We start from the raw sequence: 21,407 nt of genomic DNA, 5'->3' as shown, positions 1-21,407 counted from the left end.
GCATGGGGCATTATAAAGAGAGGGGGTGACATCCTACATGGGGCATTATATGGGGGGGTGACATCTTGCATGGGGCATTATAAAGAGGGAGGGTGACATCCTGCATGGGGCATTATAAAGAGGGGGGGTGACATCCTGCATGGGGCATTATATGGGGGGGTGACATCCTGCATGGGGAATTATATGGGGGGGTGACATCCTGCATGGGGCATTATATGGGGGGGTGACATCCTGCATGGGGCATTATAAAGAGGGGGGTGACATCCTGCATGGGGCATTATAAAGAGGGGGGCGACATCCTGCATGGGGCATTATATGGGGGGGTGACATCCTGCATGGGGCATTATATGGGGGGGTGACATCCTGCATGGGGCATTATGTGGGGGGGTGACATCCTGCATGGGGCATTATAAAGAGGGGGGTGACATCCTGCATGGGGCATTATAAAGAGGGGGGTGACATCCTGCATGGGGCATTATATGGGGGGGTGACATCCTGCATGGGGCATTATATGGGGGGTGACATCCTGCATGGGGCATTATATGGGGGGGTGACATCCTGCATGGGGCATTATAAAGAGGGGGTGACATCCTGCATGGGGCATTATAAAGAGGGGGTGTGACATCCTGCATGGGGCGTTATATGGGGGGTGACATCCTGCATGGGGCATTATATGGGGGGGGACATCCTGCATGGGGCATTATAAAGACGGTGGGGTGACATCCTGCATGGGGCATTATATGGGGGGTGACATCCTACATGGGGCATTATAAAGAGGGTGGGGTGACATCCTGCATGGGGCATTATATGGGGGGGGTGACATCCTGCATGGGGCATTATATGGTGGGGTGACATCTGCATGGGGCATTATAAAGAGGGGGGGGTGACATCCTGCATGGGGCATTATATGGGGGGGAGAAGTGATATCCTGCATGGGGCATTATATGAGGGGTGACATCCTGCATGGGGCATTATATGGGGGGGAAAGGGACATCCTGCATAGGGAATTATATGGGGGGGAGAAGTGACATCCTGCATAGGGCATTATATGGGGGGAGACATCCTGCATGGGGCATTATATGGGGGGGTGGCATCCTACATGGGGCATTATATGGGGGGGGTGACATCCTGCATGGGGCTTTATAAAGAGGGGGGGTGACATCCTGCATTGAGCATTATATGGGAGGGTGACATCCTGCATGGGGCATTATATGGGGGGGTGACATCCTACATGGGGCATTATAAAGAGGGGGGGTGACATCCTGCATGGGGCATTATAAAGAGGGGGGGTGACATCCTGCATGGGGCATTATAAAGAGAGGGGTGACATCCTGCATGGTGCATTATAAAGAGGGGGGGTGACATCCTGCATGGGGCATTATAAAGAGGGGGGTGACATCCTGCATGGGGCATTATAAAGAGAGGGGGTGACATCCTACAAGGGGCATTATATGGGGGGGTGACATCCTGCATGGGGCATTATATGGGGGGTGATATCCTGCATTGGGCATTATATGGGGGGGACATCCTGCATGGGGCATTATAAAGAGGGTGGGGTGACATCCTGCATGGGGCATTATATGGGGGGGTGACATCCTACATGGGGCATTATAAAGAGGGTTGGGTGACATCCTGCATGGGGCATTATATGGGGGGGTGACATCCTGCATGGGGCATTATGTGGCGGGGTGACATCTGCATGGGGCATTATAAAGAGGGGGGGTGACATCCTGCATGGGGCATTATATGGGGGGGAGAAGTGATATCCTGCATGGGGCATTATATGAGGGGTGACATCCTGCATGGGGCATTATATGGGGGGGAAAGGGACATCCTGCATAGGGAATTATATGGGGGGGAGAAGTGACATCCTGCATGGGGCATTATATGGGGGGAGACATCATGCATGGGGCATTATATGGGGGGTGACATCCTGCATGGGGCATTATATGGGGGATGACATCCTGCATGGGGCATTATAAGGGGGGGAACAGCCTGCATGGGGCATTATAAGGGGGGAACAGCCTGCATAAGGCATTATGTGGGGGGAACAGCCTGCATGGAGCATTATATGGGGGCCAGTATCCTGTATGGTGCGTTATAAGGGGACTAGTATCCTGTACGGAGTGTTATATGGGGGCATCCTGTATGGAGCGTTTTATGGGGGCCAGTTTTCTGTATGGAGCGTTATATGGGGGCCAGTATTCCATATGGAGTGTTATATGTGGGCCAGTATCCTGTATGGTGCGTTATAAGGGGACTAGTATCCTGTACGGAGTGTTATATGGGGGCATCCTGTATGGAGTGTTTTATGGGGGCCAGTTTTCTGTATGGAGCATTATATGGGGGCCAGTATTCCGAATGGAGCATTTTATGGGGGCCAGTATTTTGTATGGTAAAAAAAAGGGAGCGAACACGGCGCAATGGGTGACTCAGTAATGCAATTTGTAAAGGGGTGTGGGAATGGCTACTAACTGCACAACCCCAGTGTAAAGCTCCACAAGCTCTGCTCTGTTGGTGGCTGTCATCTGCTTTCAGCGGTGTTCACAGATCCCAATCTCACGGTGGTGGGTCACGTGATCAGGTTAGTTGCGTATACCGCCAAGATGGACGCCCAGCTTCGCCAACACTCCCGGCAGCGTTCCGGAGGGGTTAGGGCAGCGCAGCTTGGAAACCAGGGTAGTAACTCTTAGTCAACTTTATCCCACAGGTGGTTTAACAAGTAAATAAAGGCAGCTCTACCGCACCCCAACAGGGGGAAAAAAGACAATCAGTGAATGTGAATAGCGGTATCAGAGCACCAATAACAGGGCAAAAATTAATTAAAATGACTGATTTATTAATACACACAACGCGTTTCGGTGGACAAGGTCACCTTCATCACAGGGCAAAAATTAATTAAAATGACTGATTTATTAATACACACAATGCGTTTCGGTGGACAAGGTCGCCTTTATCAGGTGATGAAGATGGCCTTGTCCACCGAAACGCGTTGTGTGTATTAATAGATCAGTCATTTTAATTAATTTTTGCCCTGTTATTGGCACTCTGATACCGCTATTCACATTTACTGATAGTATCCTGTATGGGGCATTTTATGGGGGCCAGTATTCTGTGTGGAGCGATTCACCGGTTTCTGAGCTACTGTAGAATTTACAATAGATATCGTCCATGTAATGTAAGAAGTGAAATATTTGGCACTGTATTATATATATATATTTCTCTGCGGTATCTGTGCATCATGAATCGTGGTATGTGCTAAAGGGGCCCACTGAGACTCTTTCGCCCGGGGCCCAGAAAAACCTGGAGCCGACCCTGTCATCACCCATAGGTGTGGTTCACTTTGCAAAATGAGACCTGTTTGTCTCACACATGCCTGTGTGTATGGAGGTGTGCAGAGCACCTGGATTTAGTGCTGCTGGACTCTAAGTCAGGTGGGCAAACCAGCACTATTGTATGGATTTGTTGTTTTATGTTTCATTTTGTGTTGGAGAAAGGCTGTATTTAAGTTTTCCTGTGATGTGGTTTATGAGGACTGAAATTAACCAACCAGACTCTAAGTAGAAACGGTTCCTGTGATACCGATAATGCCTATAATGTCTGTAAATTGTTTGAATTGTAAAGCGTTGTGGAATATGTTGTCTCTATATAGATAAAAACCTCAGTTCGCTCTCAAGTGAGTAGCATTGTTACAAAGTCCATGTTATAACCAGGGCTGTGGAGTCAGTAAGCCAAACATCCGACTCCTCAATTTCCATGTCACCAACCCCGACTCCCTCATACATGGCTCATGTTTAAGGGATAAATTTACTGTAGCACAGATTCATCTCCGCTAAAAGTCTAGACCCTTAGATCAGGAATAGGACAGACATGTATAGGACATTTCATAACTTTCCCAGATTCTTATGAAAAAATATTCCCCACAAACTGCATTGAACTACTGTACCCAATTTATTAACGTATTTTTCAGACTATAAGACGCACTTTTTTCCTCCAAAATTTTGGAGGAAAGTGGGGGTGCGTCTTATAGTCCGATATACATAAATACTGTGGCTGTGGGTGGTGGGGGAAGCGACAGTGGCGAAGTAGCGGGGCACAGGAGGCAGCAGCGTGAGGAGCAGTGAATATTAATTTTCCTTAATAACCGGCACACTGTGCCGGCAGCGCAGTTCCTGTATGTATGGCCCCCTCATCCAGGTATGCTTTGCATTCCCTGATCCCCGTCACGCTGCACAGTAAAAAAATAAACTTTCATACTCCCCTCCTCTCTCCTCCAGTGCTGTGTCTCCCTCTGTGCCGGAATAGTCACTGCTTCCAATGCTGAGACTGCGTGCGTGGGGAGCAGTGACCATTCATTCTCTCTAATAGGTGTGGTGAATATTCATGGCCTTTAATAGCGGGCGCGCTGACTGCCGAGCGCAGCAGGAGCCCCGCTGCAGCTACAGCGTGCGCGCTATTAGGGAGAATGAATGGCCACTGCTCCTCATGCACCCAGTCCCGGCGTGGGAAGCAGTGACTATTCCGGCACAGAGCGGAACACAGCGCTGGAGGAGAGAGGAGGTGGTGAGTATCAGTGTTTATTTATTTTTTCTGTGCAGCGTGACGGGGATTAGGGGGTGCCAAGCATACCTGGATGAGGGGGCCATACATACAAGGATGAAGGGGGCCATACATACAAGGATGAAGGGGGCCATGCATACAATGATGAGGGGGGGACATGCATAAAGGGATGAGGCATGAGGGGGGCCATGCATACAGGGATGAGGCATGAGGGGGGCCATGCAAACAGGGATGAGGCATGAGGGGGGGGCCATACATACTTGGATGAAGGGGGCCATACATGCAGGGATGAAGGGGGACATACATGCAGGGATTGGGGTGCCATGTGTTATGTTCTGCTACCAAAGCTAAGGAAAGAGAGGAGATCTGTCCCTACTATAAGACTCAGCTGAATCCCTACGATGTAACAGGGAACCTGATCCTGCGATCAGACCTGCTAAAGTCCTAATCTAGTCTGTACGGAGACCTATAGATGTGAGGAGGGAATCCCTACAAGTACTAAGGACTGGGAGGAATATGGGACACCTCCTAACAGAAATAGTAGCAGACAGACGAACAAACAAAATAGATAGAACATAGAGGTCCGTAGACCAAGCAAACTAACAGAGTTAGATACAGAGCACAGGCTAGCTAGAAAGTAGATATACAATGAAGTCCAGCAAAGCCAGAAGGGCGGAGCAGGATTAAATAGGCCAACAAGGTCATGTGACCAGCAAAGGAAAAAAAACCTAACAGCAAGGTTCTAACACCATGCATACCAGGATGGTGGATTGGGGTGCCATGCATATCAGGATGGGGATGAGGGCCACATATAACAGGAAGGCGGGTGCAATATATACCTGGATGGGGGATAAAACAGAATTGTGGGGCAATACCCCTATAACAGTGTCAGCAGCAGACTCCCTCCCCCTTAACAGGGCATCATGACCACATTTTTGGCTTAATTTTTTTTTCTATTTTCCTCCTCTAAAACCTAGGTGCGTCTTATGGTCCGGTGCGTCTTATAGTCCGAAAAATACAATATATATTTTAGGAGTCGGAGTTGGAGCAGTGGCTTAGCTATAGAAGTAGCAGTCGTACCTGGGCCCTATTGATTTAGGTTAAACAAAGTTTCCCATCTGATACCAGTGTTATAAATCGCTTATAATAGATGGGGGGCTCTGCTCTGTTTTTTTAATCAGGAACCAGGAACTTCAATGCCCTAAATTTGGGAGTGTCACAGTGATGGAGAAATACCAAAAGGAAGTCGTCTCTTCATTCTAGTGATTGTGGGGGTTCTAGAGGTTGGACCTCCACCAATCAGTTTGATGTAGCCTTTCTTAAATGAGCACACAAGAAAGATGTCACAGCACAGAACATTCTCAACACAACAAAAGCAATTGAATTTGTAGGTGATGAGCGACACTTCTGCAGTGGGATTTCTTTCTGCCTTGTGACAGTTTTGACATTTTAAAAATGGCTACATCTGTAGGCCTCTTTTCTATTTTTTTATTTTTAAACATAAGTAATGAATGGAAGCTGACTCGCCCCCTGGGCCGTGGGGCACCCGGGACCGGACTTCAGGGCAATGCTGGGAGTAGTAGTGGCGACCCGGTCCCGTGGCTCAGGGTGGTCAGACCAATATTGTGGCAGTCTCTGTTTGAGTATAATGCAATGTCCGAATACGCCACCCGTGGATTGCGGTCAATAAGAACCGCCACTGCTGAACCGACCTCTGAGGCTGATGTTGTGAGGGCGTCCTCCAGTGGGGGATGGGTTATCTTTCTGGGCTCCGGAGCTGGTATCAGGGGTTCACGCGGGGGCTGGTCTCTCCATGGCCGGCTGCTGATCAGGTCGGCTGGCCATACCAGGGGCAGTCCATCCGGGCCGGTGTGCTGGGCGAACAGATCGCGCCCAGGGGTAGTATGGCAGGGGGCCCCGGTTGGGGAGCAGCTCCCGGGGGCACTCGGCCTCGCGACCAGGCCGGTGGTCTTCCGATCGTGCCCGGGCGTGGCGCAGTCAAGGAAGGGGGCGCTGGTGAGGCAGTGACGCCTGGGTGCACTAGGCCTTGCGACCAGGCCTGTGACGTCTGTTTTTCGACCGCGCCTGAGGTTAAAGGGCGCGGGCGGGGCGTAGCCGCGGCTCTTGCCGCCTGAGGCCTAGCCGGGAGTAGCGGAGGCGCGGTGGCAGGTACGGTTCCCGGGGCTTCGGGTCCCGCAATGGGAGGCGGGGGCAGGCTTGCAGCCTCAGGGCTTGGGGTGATGATGTCCCCGTTACCTGCCTCGGTCTTTGTGGCCTCCTCTGCGGCGTCGTCCTCGGCCACCGGTCCACCTTCACCGCCCTCGGAGGCAGGCGTGCTGCTCGGCCCTGGTGACGCCTCCTGCTGGTGGGTTACAGGCCAACTCCTCCTTCCACCCGGCAAACACATCTCGCTGCACCCGGACCATCCTCCGGTCCAAATCCTCCAGCGCAGCCCGCGCACACTCCGGGTCCCTGGGGAGCTGTGCCAGCAATTCTGTTAAGCTGCATGGCGGTTCAGCCTGCAACAGGCTACGGGCCAAGGTGCTGGTAGTGTTCGGTGCTGCTTCCATTCCCGGGTGCGGTCTGTCCAGACTGATCCAGACCGCACCCTGCCCCACAGTTTTCTTCCCTGTCCGCCCCCATTGGGGGTGGTCTTGGGGCCATCTGCTGACAATCACTTTCAGGGGCAGCCCCCCCACGTTGATGGACATCTTTACAGCCGCACTCATGGCTTTTGGGGGCGGGCTCCTTCTTTGGCGCCATTCTGGGACCTGGCCCACGATGGGAGGTAGCTTCCTGTTGTCTTTTGGCGCGCACATTATGGCGTCCGTTCTCCTGGGACGGGCGCCATTTTCAACACAGTCAATTTCAATTAAACAGTCTCTTTTTCTGGCGCGCAATACCCGTTTGTGGCGGGTTGGTCACAATCCTGCCGACTACGCCAAAAAGCTGACTCGCCCCCTGGGCCGTGGGGCACCCGGGACCGGCCTTCAGGGCAATGCTGGGAGTAGTAGTGGCGACCCGGTCCCGTGGCTCAGGGGGGGCCAGACCAATATTGTGGCAGTCTCTGTATCAGTATAATGCAATGTCCGACTACGCCACCTGTGGATTGCGGTCAGTAAGAACCGCCGCTGCTGAACAGACCTCTGAGGCTGATGTTGTGAGGGCAGCAGAGTGTAGCATAACTCCCCACGGGAGGAGTCTAGCCTCAGGGCAATGTAGAGCGATGATGGTGGTTGTGGTGCGGGGCATCCCAGTACTAGTAGTGCTGTATGCGGTGAGAAAGCACAGAGACAAGGTGTTGCAGTTAAGGTTCTTTACTCACAGTTCTCATCCAGGTCACTTGTGCACAGGTAGGACCGCCTGAGCCGTGCTGCGTCCACCAGGCAGGGGGCTCGATCAACCCCCAGGTAATTCCGGAGTGTGGCACAGGACTCCCTTCTATCTTTTTGTCAGCTGTGCCCCACCAGTGACACTACTCCTGTCCAGCTGCCTCGGGTCTTCTCCTGGGAGGGCTGGGTGCCCACTTCCCTGACCCTATGTGGTGTGCCTTCCTAGTAGGTGTAGTGAGGGGTCGCGCCAGTAAATGATCACGACCACCGGTTCTTGGTTAAGGATTAGTCACCTTCACCAACTTGGGATCCGGTACCCTGTTCTGCCAACCCATCACCCGTAATCTCCTGGGTCCTTAGGGTTCCTTCTGCCTTCGTGTCTCTGGGCCTCTCTTGGTGTTCTGTTCCTTCTTACTTTCCTTTCTGTTCTCCTCTCTTCTCTCGGGCCCCGGCCTCTACTCTAGGCCTGGCACTGGAGCAGAGCTCCTGCAGAGCCTCTCCTCACAGACTGCACTTCTTCTCTGAACGACTCAACACTGTTCTAAGATGGTGCCCACCTCTTATACCTCCCTCTCTGTGTATGAGCCCAGGTGACCTGCAACCAATGGGCTCCTACCTATGCCCAGAAACCGTCCCCTCCTGCTCCTACATCACTGGGTTTTCCTCCCCCCCTCCCCACTCCAGCCTGGGAAATGATCTGTCGTGCCTGCATTACTATATAAATGGGAGCACCGTTGAGCTGTCCCCCGGAAATGGGGTGTGTGTGATGCATGCAGCTAACTGAGTCCCAGTCCACACTCCATCCTTACCCGGGAGTGGAATATCACACCTCTGGCAGAGGTGCAATACCCCTGTAGCGGCCGAACCCTCGGGGTGCTACAAAGCCATCACTTGGCTTTAAGTATAATCACATAGTGGCATAAACCCTTAGAGGCATGAGTCTTCATTGTTAGGTACATTTTCCATCTCAAGCCTTATTGAAAAGAGTAATAGACCCATCCAGTTATCAGTTTATTCAAACACGTCCAGCAATATTTAATTAAGTACATGTCTGGACAGCGGACAGGTCCACACATCACTGGTGCTGGGACTCTCAAGGGTCTTGAGAATTAAACATTAGTGAGCATGTGCGACCACTGCTCTATTCACAGTCTATGGTGATCATCTCTTGAATTGTGATCGCACATGCTCATGATCGCTTCAGCTGGACCCTCTGCGATCATAAACTTCTAATTTATCCGGTGGCCAGGTGTTATATGTTGTTTAAGGCCAACCCTTTAAGGTTGGAAGCAGTAAACCTCAAAGTTTAAATAGTTTCTGGCTAAAAAAAAACAAAAAGGAAATGTTCTAAAAGAAAAATTAGAAGTTAGACTCTATAGTCAGTGACTTTATCCACCATCAGTCCAGAGCAGGTCGATCTGGTGTATTCTGATGACCTCCTGATCCCCGGTCACCTAACACCTGTGATTGGCTGCAGCTGTCAGTTGACAGCGACAGGACATCATCAGCAGTGCACTTTTATTACATCCCAGTGGTTATGTGATGGGAGAGCGTTATCACTGCCCCAGCACAGACCACTGGAGCGGTAAGGGATACAGCCAGTGAGTACAGCTTCTTTTATTATTTTAGCACATTTTTTTGCAAGTCAGACATTCCATTTAAAACTAGCCATATTGTGTTTTTCTTACGAAGTTCTTAGCGTTCGTCTTTTTCATTTCATTTCCACTTAAAATAATTGAACCTGTGTTTTTTGTTATTAATCTGATCACATTTTCATGTTCTGTACATTTACAGGTGGATTGCATTTGAAAGTGCCAATTTCCTTGGAAGACAAACGTTGCTGGATCCTCAGCAAATTCCAAACTGGTCACAGTTCAGCGGCTGGAAAGCGATCGGGTCCCTGCGTCCTCTAAAACAGGTAACACGAGCTGCGAGCTGCACACATTGATCATTCTTTGCTGACAGTCCATTAATAAACAAGTCATAAAGATAAAGGGCAAACAGGCTGAAAAGTTTGGTTACTGGAGCTGACCAGAGGCCACAGTACTCAGCCCCTGTCCATCACGTTACATTATCTGATTTTCTAGAAACATCAGTAGGGCTTGGGTAACATTGAAAATACCCTTCTGAACGGTGCTGACAAATAGTGAGGTCTCTTAACACAGCACATGATGGAGCCTGTCGATCAGCGCTTGTTATGCTTCTAGTAAACATAGGGATGAACGATTGTTCTTATGATTATTCCTGCCCATGCAGTAAATATATGAGGGCATGTGCTAACGAGCAGTGATGATTTTTTTCAGATCAGCATAAAAAATGCAATCAACCAACAATGAGCACTTGATCTTTTATTAGCTCTTGTTTACACTTGGCCGTGACTGGGAACTAACTTTCCTTTGAACATTTGTTCGGCTGATTGGGCCATGTAAAAGGGACTTAAAGGGAATCTGTCAGCAGGTTTTTGCTGTGTAATCTGAGAGCATCATGATGGAGAGCAGTGTTCCCCAACTCCAGTCCTCAAGGCCCACCAACAGGTCCTGTTTTCAGGATTTCTTTAGTATTGCACAGGTGATGGAATTATTGCCTGTGCAGGTGATGTAATTATCATCTGTGTAATACTAAGGAAATCCTGAAAACAGGACCTGTTGGTGGCTCTTGAGGACTGGAGTTGGGGAACCCTGATGTAGGGGATGAGAGCTAGATTCCAGGGATGTGTCACTTACTGGGCTGTGTTGCTATTTCAATAAAATCAGTGTTTTATCAGCAGGAGATTATCACCCGAGGACTAGGTGTCTTGTGCCTTCTAGTCAACGGCTCTGTGTAACTCTGCCCCCACCACTGAGCAGCTTTCTGTCAATGTACAGTGTACACAGAGAGCGGCCAATCAGTGGTGAGGGCGGGGCTATACAGGGCTCAGCATTCTGAGCAATGCTGGATCTGCACAGAGAAAACAGTGACTGTATCTAAATGGCAGCATCCAGGCCAGCAATTGTTAATTCTTTTAGCATTTTTGCTGGAGTTTTTTTTTCCCACTGAGGTCAATGAACCCCCCAAAAACTCACCAAAATAATGGGATTAAAAATTCACCAGAAACACATTAGAAATGTTTAGAAATGCAATTGTGCTGTGTTTTTCATGGCAATTTTCTGAAATTGTGGGGAAAATGCCACATTTTTTTGATAAATCAAAGCAAAATAATGTACATTGGCCATAACGTGAATGTAGGATTATAAAAAAAATGGCTAAAAAAACAGTGTGTGTGTGAACATATCAAATTATAAATAAACATAATACATATCATACAAACATAAATATACACATACATGTATTCACATTAAGATATGCCCAGATAAAAACATAAACATCATGCAGATACATAGAGATATATAGATACATATATAAACAATATACCTTACAATACACACATACAGTACAGACCAAAAGTTTGGACACACCTTCTCATTTAAAGTTTTTTCTGTATTTTCATGACTATGAAAATTGTACATTCATACTGAAGGCATCAAAACTATGAATTAACACATGTGGAATGATATACTTAACAAAAAAGTGTGAAACAACTGAAAATATGTCTTATATTCTAGGTTCTTCAAAGTAGCCACCTTTTGCTTTGATGACTGCTTTGCACACTCTTGGCATTCTCTTGATGAGCTTCAAGGGGTAGTCACCGGAAATGGTATTCCAACAATCTTGAAGGAGTTCCCAGAGATGCTTAGCACTTTTTGGCCCTTTTGCCTTCACTCTGCGGTCCAGCTCACCCCAAACCATCTCGATTGGGTTCAGGTCTGGTGACTGTGGAGGCCAGGTCATCTGGTGTAGCACCCCATCACTGTCTTTCTTGGTCAAATAGCCCTTACACAGCCTGGAGGTGTGTTTGGGGTCATTGTCCTGTTGAAAAATAAATGATGGTCCAACTAAACACAAACCGGATGGAATAGCATGTTGCTGCAAGATGCTGTGGTAGCCATGCTGGTTCAGTATGCCTTCAATTTTGAATAAATCCCCAACAGTGTCACCAGCAAAGCACCCCACACCATCACACCTCCTCCTCCATGCTTCACGGTGGGAACCAGGCATGTAGAGTCCATCCATTCACCTTTTCTGCGTCGCACAAAGACACGGTGGTTGGAACCAAAGATCTCAAATTTGGACTTATCAGACCAAAGCTCAGATTTCCACTGGTCTAATGTCCATTCCTTGTGTTCTTTAGCCCAAACAAGTCTCTTCTGCTTGTTGCCTGTCCTTAGCAGTGGTTTCCTAGCAGCTATTTTACCATGAAGGCCTGCTGCACAAAGTCTCCTCTTAACAGTTGTTGAAGAGATGTGTCTGCTGCTAGAACTCTCTGTGGCATTGACCTGGTCTCTAATCTGAGCTGCTGTTAACCTGCGATTTCTGAGGCTGGTGACTCGGATAAACTTATCTTCAGAAGCAAAGGTGACTCTTGGTCTTCCTTTCCTGGGGCGGTCCTCATGTGAGCCAGTTTCTTTGTAGCGCTTGATGGTTTTTGCAACTGCACTTGTGGAAACTTTCAAAGTTTGCCCAATTTTTGGGACTGAATGACCTTCATTTCTTAAAGTAATGATGGCCACTCATTTTTCTTTACTTAGCTGCTTTTTTCTTGCCATAATACAAATTCTTACAGTCTATTCAGTAGGACTATCAGCTGTGTATCCACCTGACTTCTGCACAACACAACTGATGGTCCCAACCCCATTTATAAGGCAAGAAAGCCCACTTATTAAACCTGACAGGGCACACCTGTGAAGTGAAAACCATTTCCGGTGACTACCTCTTGAAGCTCATCAAGAGAATGCCAAGAGTGTGCAAAGCAGTCATCAAAGCAAAAGGTGGCTACTTTGAAGAACCTAGAATATAAGACATATTTTCAGTTGTTTCACACTTTTTTGTTAAGTATATAATTCCACATGTGTTAATTCATAGCTTTGATGCCTTCAGTGTGAATGTACAATTTTCATAGTCATGAAAATACAGAAAAATCTTTAAATGACAAGGTGTGTCCAAACTTTTGGTCTGTACTGTATATACAGTGGTTGAAATAAGTATTGAATATGTCCGCAATTTTATAAGTAAATCTATTTGTAAAGGTGCTATTGACATGAAATTCCCATCAGATGTCGGTAACGACCCATCCAATCCACACAGGCAAAGAAATCAATCCATAGCTGTCCATAAATTAAGTTATGTGTAATAATGAGAAATGGGAAAAGTATTGAACACGCTTACTGAAATTGAATTATTACTTCGTACAAAAGCCTTTGTTGGTGATGACAACTTCAAGATGTCTCCGGTATGGAGAAACTAGTTACATATATTGCTCAGGTGTGATTGTGGCCCATTCTTCCACACAAATACTCTTCAAATCCTGAAGCTTTATTTTCTTTCTCTGAAACCATTTGAGAGTTTCCTTGGCTGTGTGTTTGGGATCATTGTCTTGCTGAAATATCCACCCTTGTTTCATCTTCATCATTTTGGTAGATGGCAGCAGATTTTTATCAAGAATGTCTCGGTACATTTGTCCATTCATCCTTCCTTCAATCATATGAAGTTTGCCAGTGCAATATGCTGAAAAACAGCCCCACAGCATGATGGTCCCACCTCCAAACTTCACTGTTGGTATCGTGTTATTGGGGTGATATGCAGTGTCTATCAGCCTCTAAACAATGTGTGTATTACTGCATCCACAGAGTTCAATTTTGGTCTTATCTCACCAGACTATATTCTTCCAGTATTTCACAGGTTTTTCTAAATGTTGTTGAGCAAACTTTAAACATGCTTGAACATGCTTTTTGTTCAGCAATGGAGTATTGCGTGGTGAGCGTACATACAGGTCATGGCGGTTGAGCGCATTACCGTATTCTTTGAAATAATTGCACCTGCTAATTCCAGGTCTTTCTGTAGTTATCCACAGGTGGTCCTTGGCTTTTGGACAACTCTTCTGAATTCTTTTCACTCCTGTATCTGAAATAGTGCTTACTGGAACCTTCAGTAGTTTAGAAATCCTTCTGTAACCAATGTCATCAGTATGTTTAGCAACAATAAGGTTGCAGAGGTCTTGAGACAACTCACTGGTTTTACCAATCATGAGATGTTTCTTGTGTGGCAGTTTGGTAATGAGACACCTTTTTTATAGGACATCAGTTCAACCAGCTGATATTATTTTTCACTAAGCTTCAGGATTGCTTTCTAAGTACTGATAGATTTCAGCTGATGTCATGACTTTCCTTGGCTTCCTTTAAATTTCTTTCTTCATGTGTTCCATACTTTTTTCCTGTGTCATTTCTCATTATTACACATAACTTAATTTATGGATATCTATGGTTTGGTTTCTTTTACTGTGTGGATTGGATGGGTTGTCACTGACATCTGGTGAGAATTTCATGTCAGTAGCACCTTTAGAAATATATTTACTTAGTAAATTGGTGACGTGTTCAATACTTATTTCATTCACTGTATGTACATGTGTGTGTACAGTATGTGTGTATATATATACATACACACAGTATATACATGTATAGCTATATACCGTTATATATACACTCACATACAGACCTATATAAACGATGTACACATACATGAAAATACAGAAACAAAAGCCCCTCTGCCCCATGTGAAGACACCAATGATAGTTCAGCTCCAGGAGTCTCAAATTTTACCTGTATATCTATAAAAACGACATAATGTTGTGATGTCACATTGTTTTATATGACTTGTTTCTTCCTACAGCCTTCAGTATATTTTATGATTAAGAACAGAGATAAAGACAAGTATCTGACAGTCACTGGGAAACTATCAGATTCAAGAGCGACATTTGTCAGTGTCTCTCCAAGGAATGGGCAGACCACTCAAATCTGGTATTTCTGCAGAGGATTCCTAAAGTCCAAGGTACATATTAATTTATAATATATTAATATACTACCAGGCATTAAAAGATTACTATTATATTTATATATCTCACTGAAAAGAGTAAATGGCCAATACTGTGTCTGACGCTGTTTGTAGTCAGGCCCCCTTCTTCCAGCCAGTGTCCCTTTTCTTTGCCTTTGAATGTGCGAGTGGAGGGGACTCTGGCTTCATGTGATGAAGGAGCATTCTGGCATCTCACATAAGAAACTTCCAAAAAATGTTGTTTTCCAGGAGGTTTTGATAGCACCTAGGAAAGTAAACCAATCTCCTCAGTGTTTGGGGGGTGTCTCCCTTGTTCCAGGAGCAACCCGGCCATTCTGGGAGAATTGGCATGTCCTACGATTAAAACCTTGTTCTTGTACACCAGTCATGGAAAGTATACAGTGGCGACCAAAAGTTTTGCTTTTTTTTTTTTTTTTTTTTAAAGTGTGATTATTTCTGTCTGGTGATGAATTGAAAGTGCATGAAGCAGTCATCCTGCAAGACCTTAATTTTAACCAAAATGCTTTTGAATATAGGTACGGACATTTAATTAAAAAAAAACTGACTGGCAAAACTTTTCCATATACTATTAATTGATCACAACATTGAGAGTAATTCATTGTTTTACAATACAATAACTTAGTATTTTGTAGCATAACCTCTTGCTTTAATTACTGCACCACACTGACGGGGCATAGAAGCCACTCGGGTATTCAAGACATCTTGAGGGATCTTGCTCCATTCCATTTGCAAATCTGCAAACAATTCATCTTTATTGCTGTGGGTATGGACCCCAACTTGTCGCCCTAACTCACCCCAAAGGTGCTCTATTGGATTTAAATCAGGTGATTGGCTTGGCCATTGCAACAGGTGAATATTTTTCTTTGCTAACCAATTTTGACTAAACTAGATGTGTGCTTAGGATCATTGTCTTGCTGGAATTTCCATCCCCTGTATACTTTGGTTTTACCATGTGACAGCATTACATTCTCCAGTATATCCTTGTACATAGTAGCATTCATATTTCCATCAATTCTATGCAGAGGGCCAATGGTAGATGCAGAAAAGCAGCCCCAAACCATGACATTGCCCCCACCATGCTTCACTGTAGGTGTTTGGTACCTTACATCATTGCGTTTTCTAATTGGGCAGTATATATAGCTCTTGCCATCACTGCCAAACAGATTGAACTTGGATTCATCCGACCACAACACCTTAGACCAATCTGTTTCTTGCCATTGGCTGTGTTCTTTGGCAAATTCAAGTCGGACCTTCCGATTCTTTGCAAAGATGAAAGGCTTCTTGACTGGAACTTGTGCATTCAACCCTACTGCTCTTAGCCATCACACCACAGTTTGGCGACTCACTTTGACCCCATATTCTTCGTTCATTTCGTATGAAATCTGTACAGCACTTTTATGGGCATCAGATACTGACTTTTTCTTGATAATGTGATCAACTCTGGAGGAATTTTTCTTTAGTCGTCCACTTCTAGGTTTGTCAGCTGTTCCATAACATTATTTTTCTCTCTTTAATATACGTGACACTTGACTCTGAGAACAGTTGAATTCCATAGCTACCTCTTTTTGGCTTTTGCCTGACTTCACTCTTATAATAAGCTTCCTTACATCTGGTGATATATTTGGTTTTCTATTTGCCATGTTTTAACCTAAAAACACACACACAAAAAAATTAAGAAAAAATGTAGGCAAAATTCGGCTACCCACGACAAAATATGCAAAACATTTGTCCCAGCAAATGTTGAAAGCTAACACATAAAGGGATAAAACAATGTCAAACACAATTCTTGTCCTTATAGCTGACAACCATTTGCTTCCGATTTACTAAAATCACCAGGAAAATGGCAACACAACAACCAGACAGAAGTAATAATCACACTTTAAAAAAAAAAATGCAAAATTTTGGTTGCCACTTTATTTAGCTGATTTAATAACGGTGGTTGGTACCACTGGACTCATCTTAAAGCACGTGACTTTAGAGTGACAAGCTGGTCCATCAGCACAGTCGATAACTTCACGTGACATGTCAGAGTAGTGGTGTGCTGGCGCCAATGATCTTCACCAAATCTTTGAATGGGTGGATCCCTGTCCGTAATATCAGCGAAGAGGTGTAGGTACATGTATGGTCACCATTGAAGATTGTGGTTGTGAACCTCCTAATTATCTGGCAATACTGTGTTCTTAATGTCGTCTATATTTTTCATCATATTTTTAGGCAAATGATGCATGTTTGGATGTCATCGGAGGCAAAAATATCCCAGGGTCAAAGGTGTCATTGTGGGCAGAACATGGGAAAACACGACAGAAGTGGAAGATCGATAAAGGTGGCACAATCTCTTCATATATAAGTGATGACCTTGTTCTTGATCTTAAAGGTAGGAGATTATTATTAATTTAGGGTCTCCTTAATGAAGTCCGCTTATTTATTCAGCCTTCATTGGCTGCCTTTTTGGCTTTGGGGTTTTAAAGAAGTTGTTGTTAAACTTACTTGCATCCTGATTATTTGGGGGTGATCACATCATCACAGAAAGATTCATGCCACGAGCCTTTTTTCTGACTAGCTGTGCAGTAGATCTCTCACAATTCTTGGTGTAAATATGGTGACTATGGGGATCCCTTTGGCCCATATGACAAGAGTAGTACTATTAATCACCTGTGATCGTTGGGCATCTTTAGTTAGAAGAGCTCCAGACATAAAACAATATATTTTGTTATACCTAGATACTGTTATCCTGTTAAAGAAAAAAAGATCTTGTATGCCCCCAAATAAGATACAAAGTGAGGTTGACCATAGACATTAGGTTATGTTCAGACATCGCAGATTTATTGTGGATTACAGTACCGTGCAAGGTAATGAGGTTTTATAAAAAAAAAATACAAACATGGATTTATAAGGACTCTCCATGGATTTAAACTTTAAACTTTGTAATGGAAGGATAAAATCCCCTGCAAATCCATGTCAAAATCCCAAAATAACACATGAGGATACAGTCTCATCGAAACAAGCAGTTAGGTTTACTTCTGTGGAATCCAATCATTTCAGCAGCATCCACTAACATGTCTATTGGGACTGTCTGATAGACTCATCAGTGGAAACAGGGATTGCACTGATTTGAGCCCATTCGATTCTCGCTAGCTTTGGAGATACACTATATGGATTAAAGTATTGGGATACCTACACCTATAAGAGTATTCATAAAATCCCAATCTAAATTCATATTCATTAATGTAAGTTTGGACCTCCTTCTTCAGCTATAACAGCTCCTGAATCTTCTGGGAAGACTTTCCACAAAATTTTGGATATGTGTGTGTCTGAATTTTTGCCCATTCGTTCAATGACCACTTGTGATGTCAGAAACTGATGTTTCTATAACTGATGTTATCAAAAGAACCTGATTCACAATCTCCATTCTAGTTCATCCCGAAGGTGTTGGATAGAATTGAGTTCTGAGCTCTGTGCGGCCGGTCATTTTCTTCTATGCCAAACTCCCCCAACAATGTCTTTATGGACCTTGCTTTGTGCACAGTTTTTTTGGAACAGAAAAGGATCTTCCCTAAACTGTTCCCACAAAGTTGGAAGCTACAATTGTCCAATATGTTTCGATGTGCTGAACCCATAGCATTATCCCTCTTCCACAAAACTTTACAATTGGCACAATGCACTCAGGCAGGTAATATCCTCCTGGCATCCACCATACCCAGACTCATCCATCAGATGCCAGATAGAGAAGTGTGATCCGTCACTGCACAAAACTCGTTTCCACTGCTCCAGAGTCCAGTAGTAGCAGCTTTATACCACTCCATCTGACGCTTGTGTTTGTACTTGGTGATGTAAGGCTCGCATGCGGCTATGAAGCTCCCGGCAGGGGCACAGTTTTTGCGCTGATGTTGCACCAGAGGAGGTTTGGACTCTGCAGTTATGGAGGCAGCAGAGCGCTGGTAATTTTTATTCCCTCTGCCCTCAGCGACCCCACTCTGTAATGTTACGGAGTCTCCACTTCGTGACCGAGTTGCCGCGGTTCCTTCCACTTCCCAATAATACTGCTCACAGGTGATGGTGGAATATTTAGGAGAGAAGAAATGTCATGAACGGACTTGTTATACTGGTGGCTCCTATTACTGGACTGCGCTGGTATCGGTGAGATATGTAGAACGATCCATTTTCTCACAAATGTCACGGCGAGGGAATGGATGTTATACACTGGGGGTAATGGGACTGAATGAAAAACCTGAATTCACTGATTAAAATGTGACACAGATGAATGAAGGCATTCTAAAATAAAGACTACCTTCATTGCCCATAACAACCAATCACAGCACAGCTTTTATTTTTGAAAAGCAGAATACAAAATGAAACCTGCACTGCGATTGGTTGCTATGGGCAACAGTTTTTTCTTTTAGCCAATATGGTAACTCTTTCCAGCATCTTTGGCCAGATTCGGCTATATTTTAGACACTTTCAGTATTTTACCACTAGTTCTCATCAGCAGGGTGTTAGCGGTACTGCCCATAACATATCTTTTTGTTTGTTTTTAGGTGGAAATTACTACGACCAAAACTACATAGTAGTCAACAGAGTCCGAGACAATGCCCTGACGCAGAAGTGGGACATTGAGCTGCTATGATGTCTCCGTGAGGAAAGCTCAAAATAACACATTGGACATCTCTTTCCAGTCTTGCTGTGGAATATGGAAACTATTGCCGTCATATGTCACTGGATCGCTGCTCGGCAAATATGCCTGGCGGACGGCCAGGAAAGCACGGCTCGTATTCTTCAGTTTTCCGTCTGCTCCAGGCCGCACTGATCTCGGTGGCATCCTCGTGTCAGGAAAGAATTCATAATAGACGTTGGTTTTGTGCCAATGGTTCCAGAACACACGAACGTTGGTGTCGGGGAAATGTTTCCATTGCCTCTGTCACCCTGGACTGAACGATCTCCAGGCTTTTATGTGTGAGGAGGATACGGGACAGTGTTGACCCCTGTGCCCGAACCTCGTTTATCAGCTGCACCTATACACTTCATTACTGGAGTCTATGGAGAAGGGTTTGCACCCCATACTAACCTAACTTAGACAGTGCATTTCAGTGGGTTGTACAGAAGTAGAAAAACATGGCTGCTTTTTCCAGAAAATGCCGCGCACTAATCTATGGCTTCTTTCTAATATTTCCACTTCAGATCCATTAAATTGAAAAGGGTCAAGCTGCACTACCACTCTCAACCAGGAAACAGGTGTGGTGCTGTTTTTGCAAGAAAGCAGCCATTTGTTGCCAGTCCTAGTTCTAATTTTAAGCATGGCTTAAGTTTTTTTTTTTTTTAGGTTAATTATAAACATTTTACATACATCTATTCAGAAAAGACCGCTGCCTAAGACATGCAAATATACAGGACTATAGGCTTGATTCTTGAAGACTAGGGTTTGGAACACCAGTCTTAATGATCGGCATGTAGGAGCAGGAAGCACCACGTAATGACTTAGGCACATCTTATCACTGGCATGTGCCTCCATGCGCCTCTCCGATGTCAGGGACTGGAGTAAGTTTCTGGCATAGGTGAAACCACTAAAGTGGCGTAACTTCTGAAGAATTTGTAGGGCGCCTTGTGCTCTGCCTACTTTGGCGGATCTGGCTGGGATCGGTGTGAAAATGTCAAGAGTGGCAAACTTTTTGGGCAACTTCAAGTTGTGCAAAAGTTTTGCGACTTTTCAAAGTGTTTAATGTCAGAAATCTGATTAAAACACTATGAAAAATCAGGGACTAAGTTTGTTGAAATAAGCCAGGCAAAACTGAGTTATTTGCAAATAGCAAATGGGCTCATGGAGTAGTACAAAGGCACAGGGTCCATATATGAAGCCTTAATTAGACGTCCCTTTTTCATTTATGCATTATACTCATGTTTTTCATGGATACAACACGTACCTATTGTCCTTATACAAACCTGTCCATTTTTTATCTTGTTTGCGGATCCAACTCGCTCATTCATGTGATTGGGTCTGTGAAAAAAAAAAACGGATAGCACTCAGATGCTTTAGTGTATTATCTGATTGCTGTCCATTAGGGATGAGCGAGCGTGCTCGGATATGGAGTTATCCGAGCGTGCTCAAGTTTGGATAGAGGAGCCGGCATGCTCGAGTCAAATGCTCGGGTAGCCGCAGCCGCATGTATCATGGCTGATACACTACTGCTATGTTGAGCAGTAGTGTATCAGCCATGATACATGCAGCCGCAGCTACCCGAGCATTTGACTCCAGCACGCCGGCTGCTCTATCCAAACTCGAGCACGCTCGGATAACTCCATATCTGAGCATGCTCGCTCATCCCTACTGTCCATTTTTTACTTTTTAGTGGGTGATATTTTTTTACCTAGTAGCATGATTTGCAACATTTTCCTAATATATTTGACTTAGACAATGCCGCGCTTTCGGGATTTCTTCTTCTTCCAAACACGAAATCTTAGGTGCCTGTTTCCTCTACTACTGTGCAATGATTTATATACTGCGGCATGGTTGGTGGCACATTTTTTTGTAGAGGAAAAGGGCTGACACTTAGTTGACATCTGCTTTTTTTCCTCTTT

General features: G+C 45.3%; 1 protein-coding gene across 1 annotated transcript in view; it reads left to right on the top strand.

Moving 5' to 3' along the window:
• CRYBG3 (crystallin beta-gamma domain containing 3) overlaps window positions 1-20,957 on the top strand; it is a 193,545-nt gene extending 172,588 nt beyond the window's left edge. Inside the window, exons 19-22 of the mRNA XM_073668174.1 lie at window positions 9,687-9,810; window positions 14,655-14,813; window positions 17,052-17,211; window positions 19,373-20,957. Coding sequence (XP_073524275.1) covers window positions 9,687-9,810; window positions 14,655-14,813; window positions 17,052-17,211; window positions 19,373-19,461 — 532 coding nt within the window. The 3' untranslated portion in view covers window positions 19,462-20,957. The remainder of the gene's footprint in view (window positions 1-9,686; window positions 9,811-14,654; window positions 14,814-17,051; window positions 17,212-19,372) is intronic.
• The last annotated feature ends 450 nt before the right edge of the window (window positions 20,958-21,407 follow it).

This window comes from Phyllobates terribilis, unplaced genomic scaffold (genome assembly GCF_046119375.1).
Source record: "Phyllobates terribilis strain yellow unplaced genomic scaffold, ASM4611937v1 Scaffold_2__4_contigs__length_985480577, whole genome shotgun sequence".
Classification (NCBI taxonomy): domain Eukaryota; kingdom Metazoa; phylum Chordata; class Amphibia; order Anura; family Dendrobatidae; genus Phyllobates; species Phyllobates terribilis.
The sequence above is the reverse complement of the archived record's forward strand: the minus strand, read 5'-3'. Positions and strand labels throughout refer to the sequence as shown.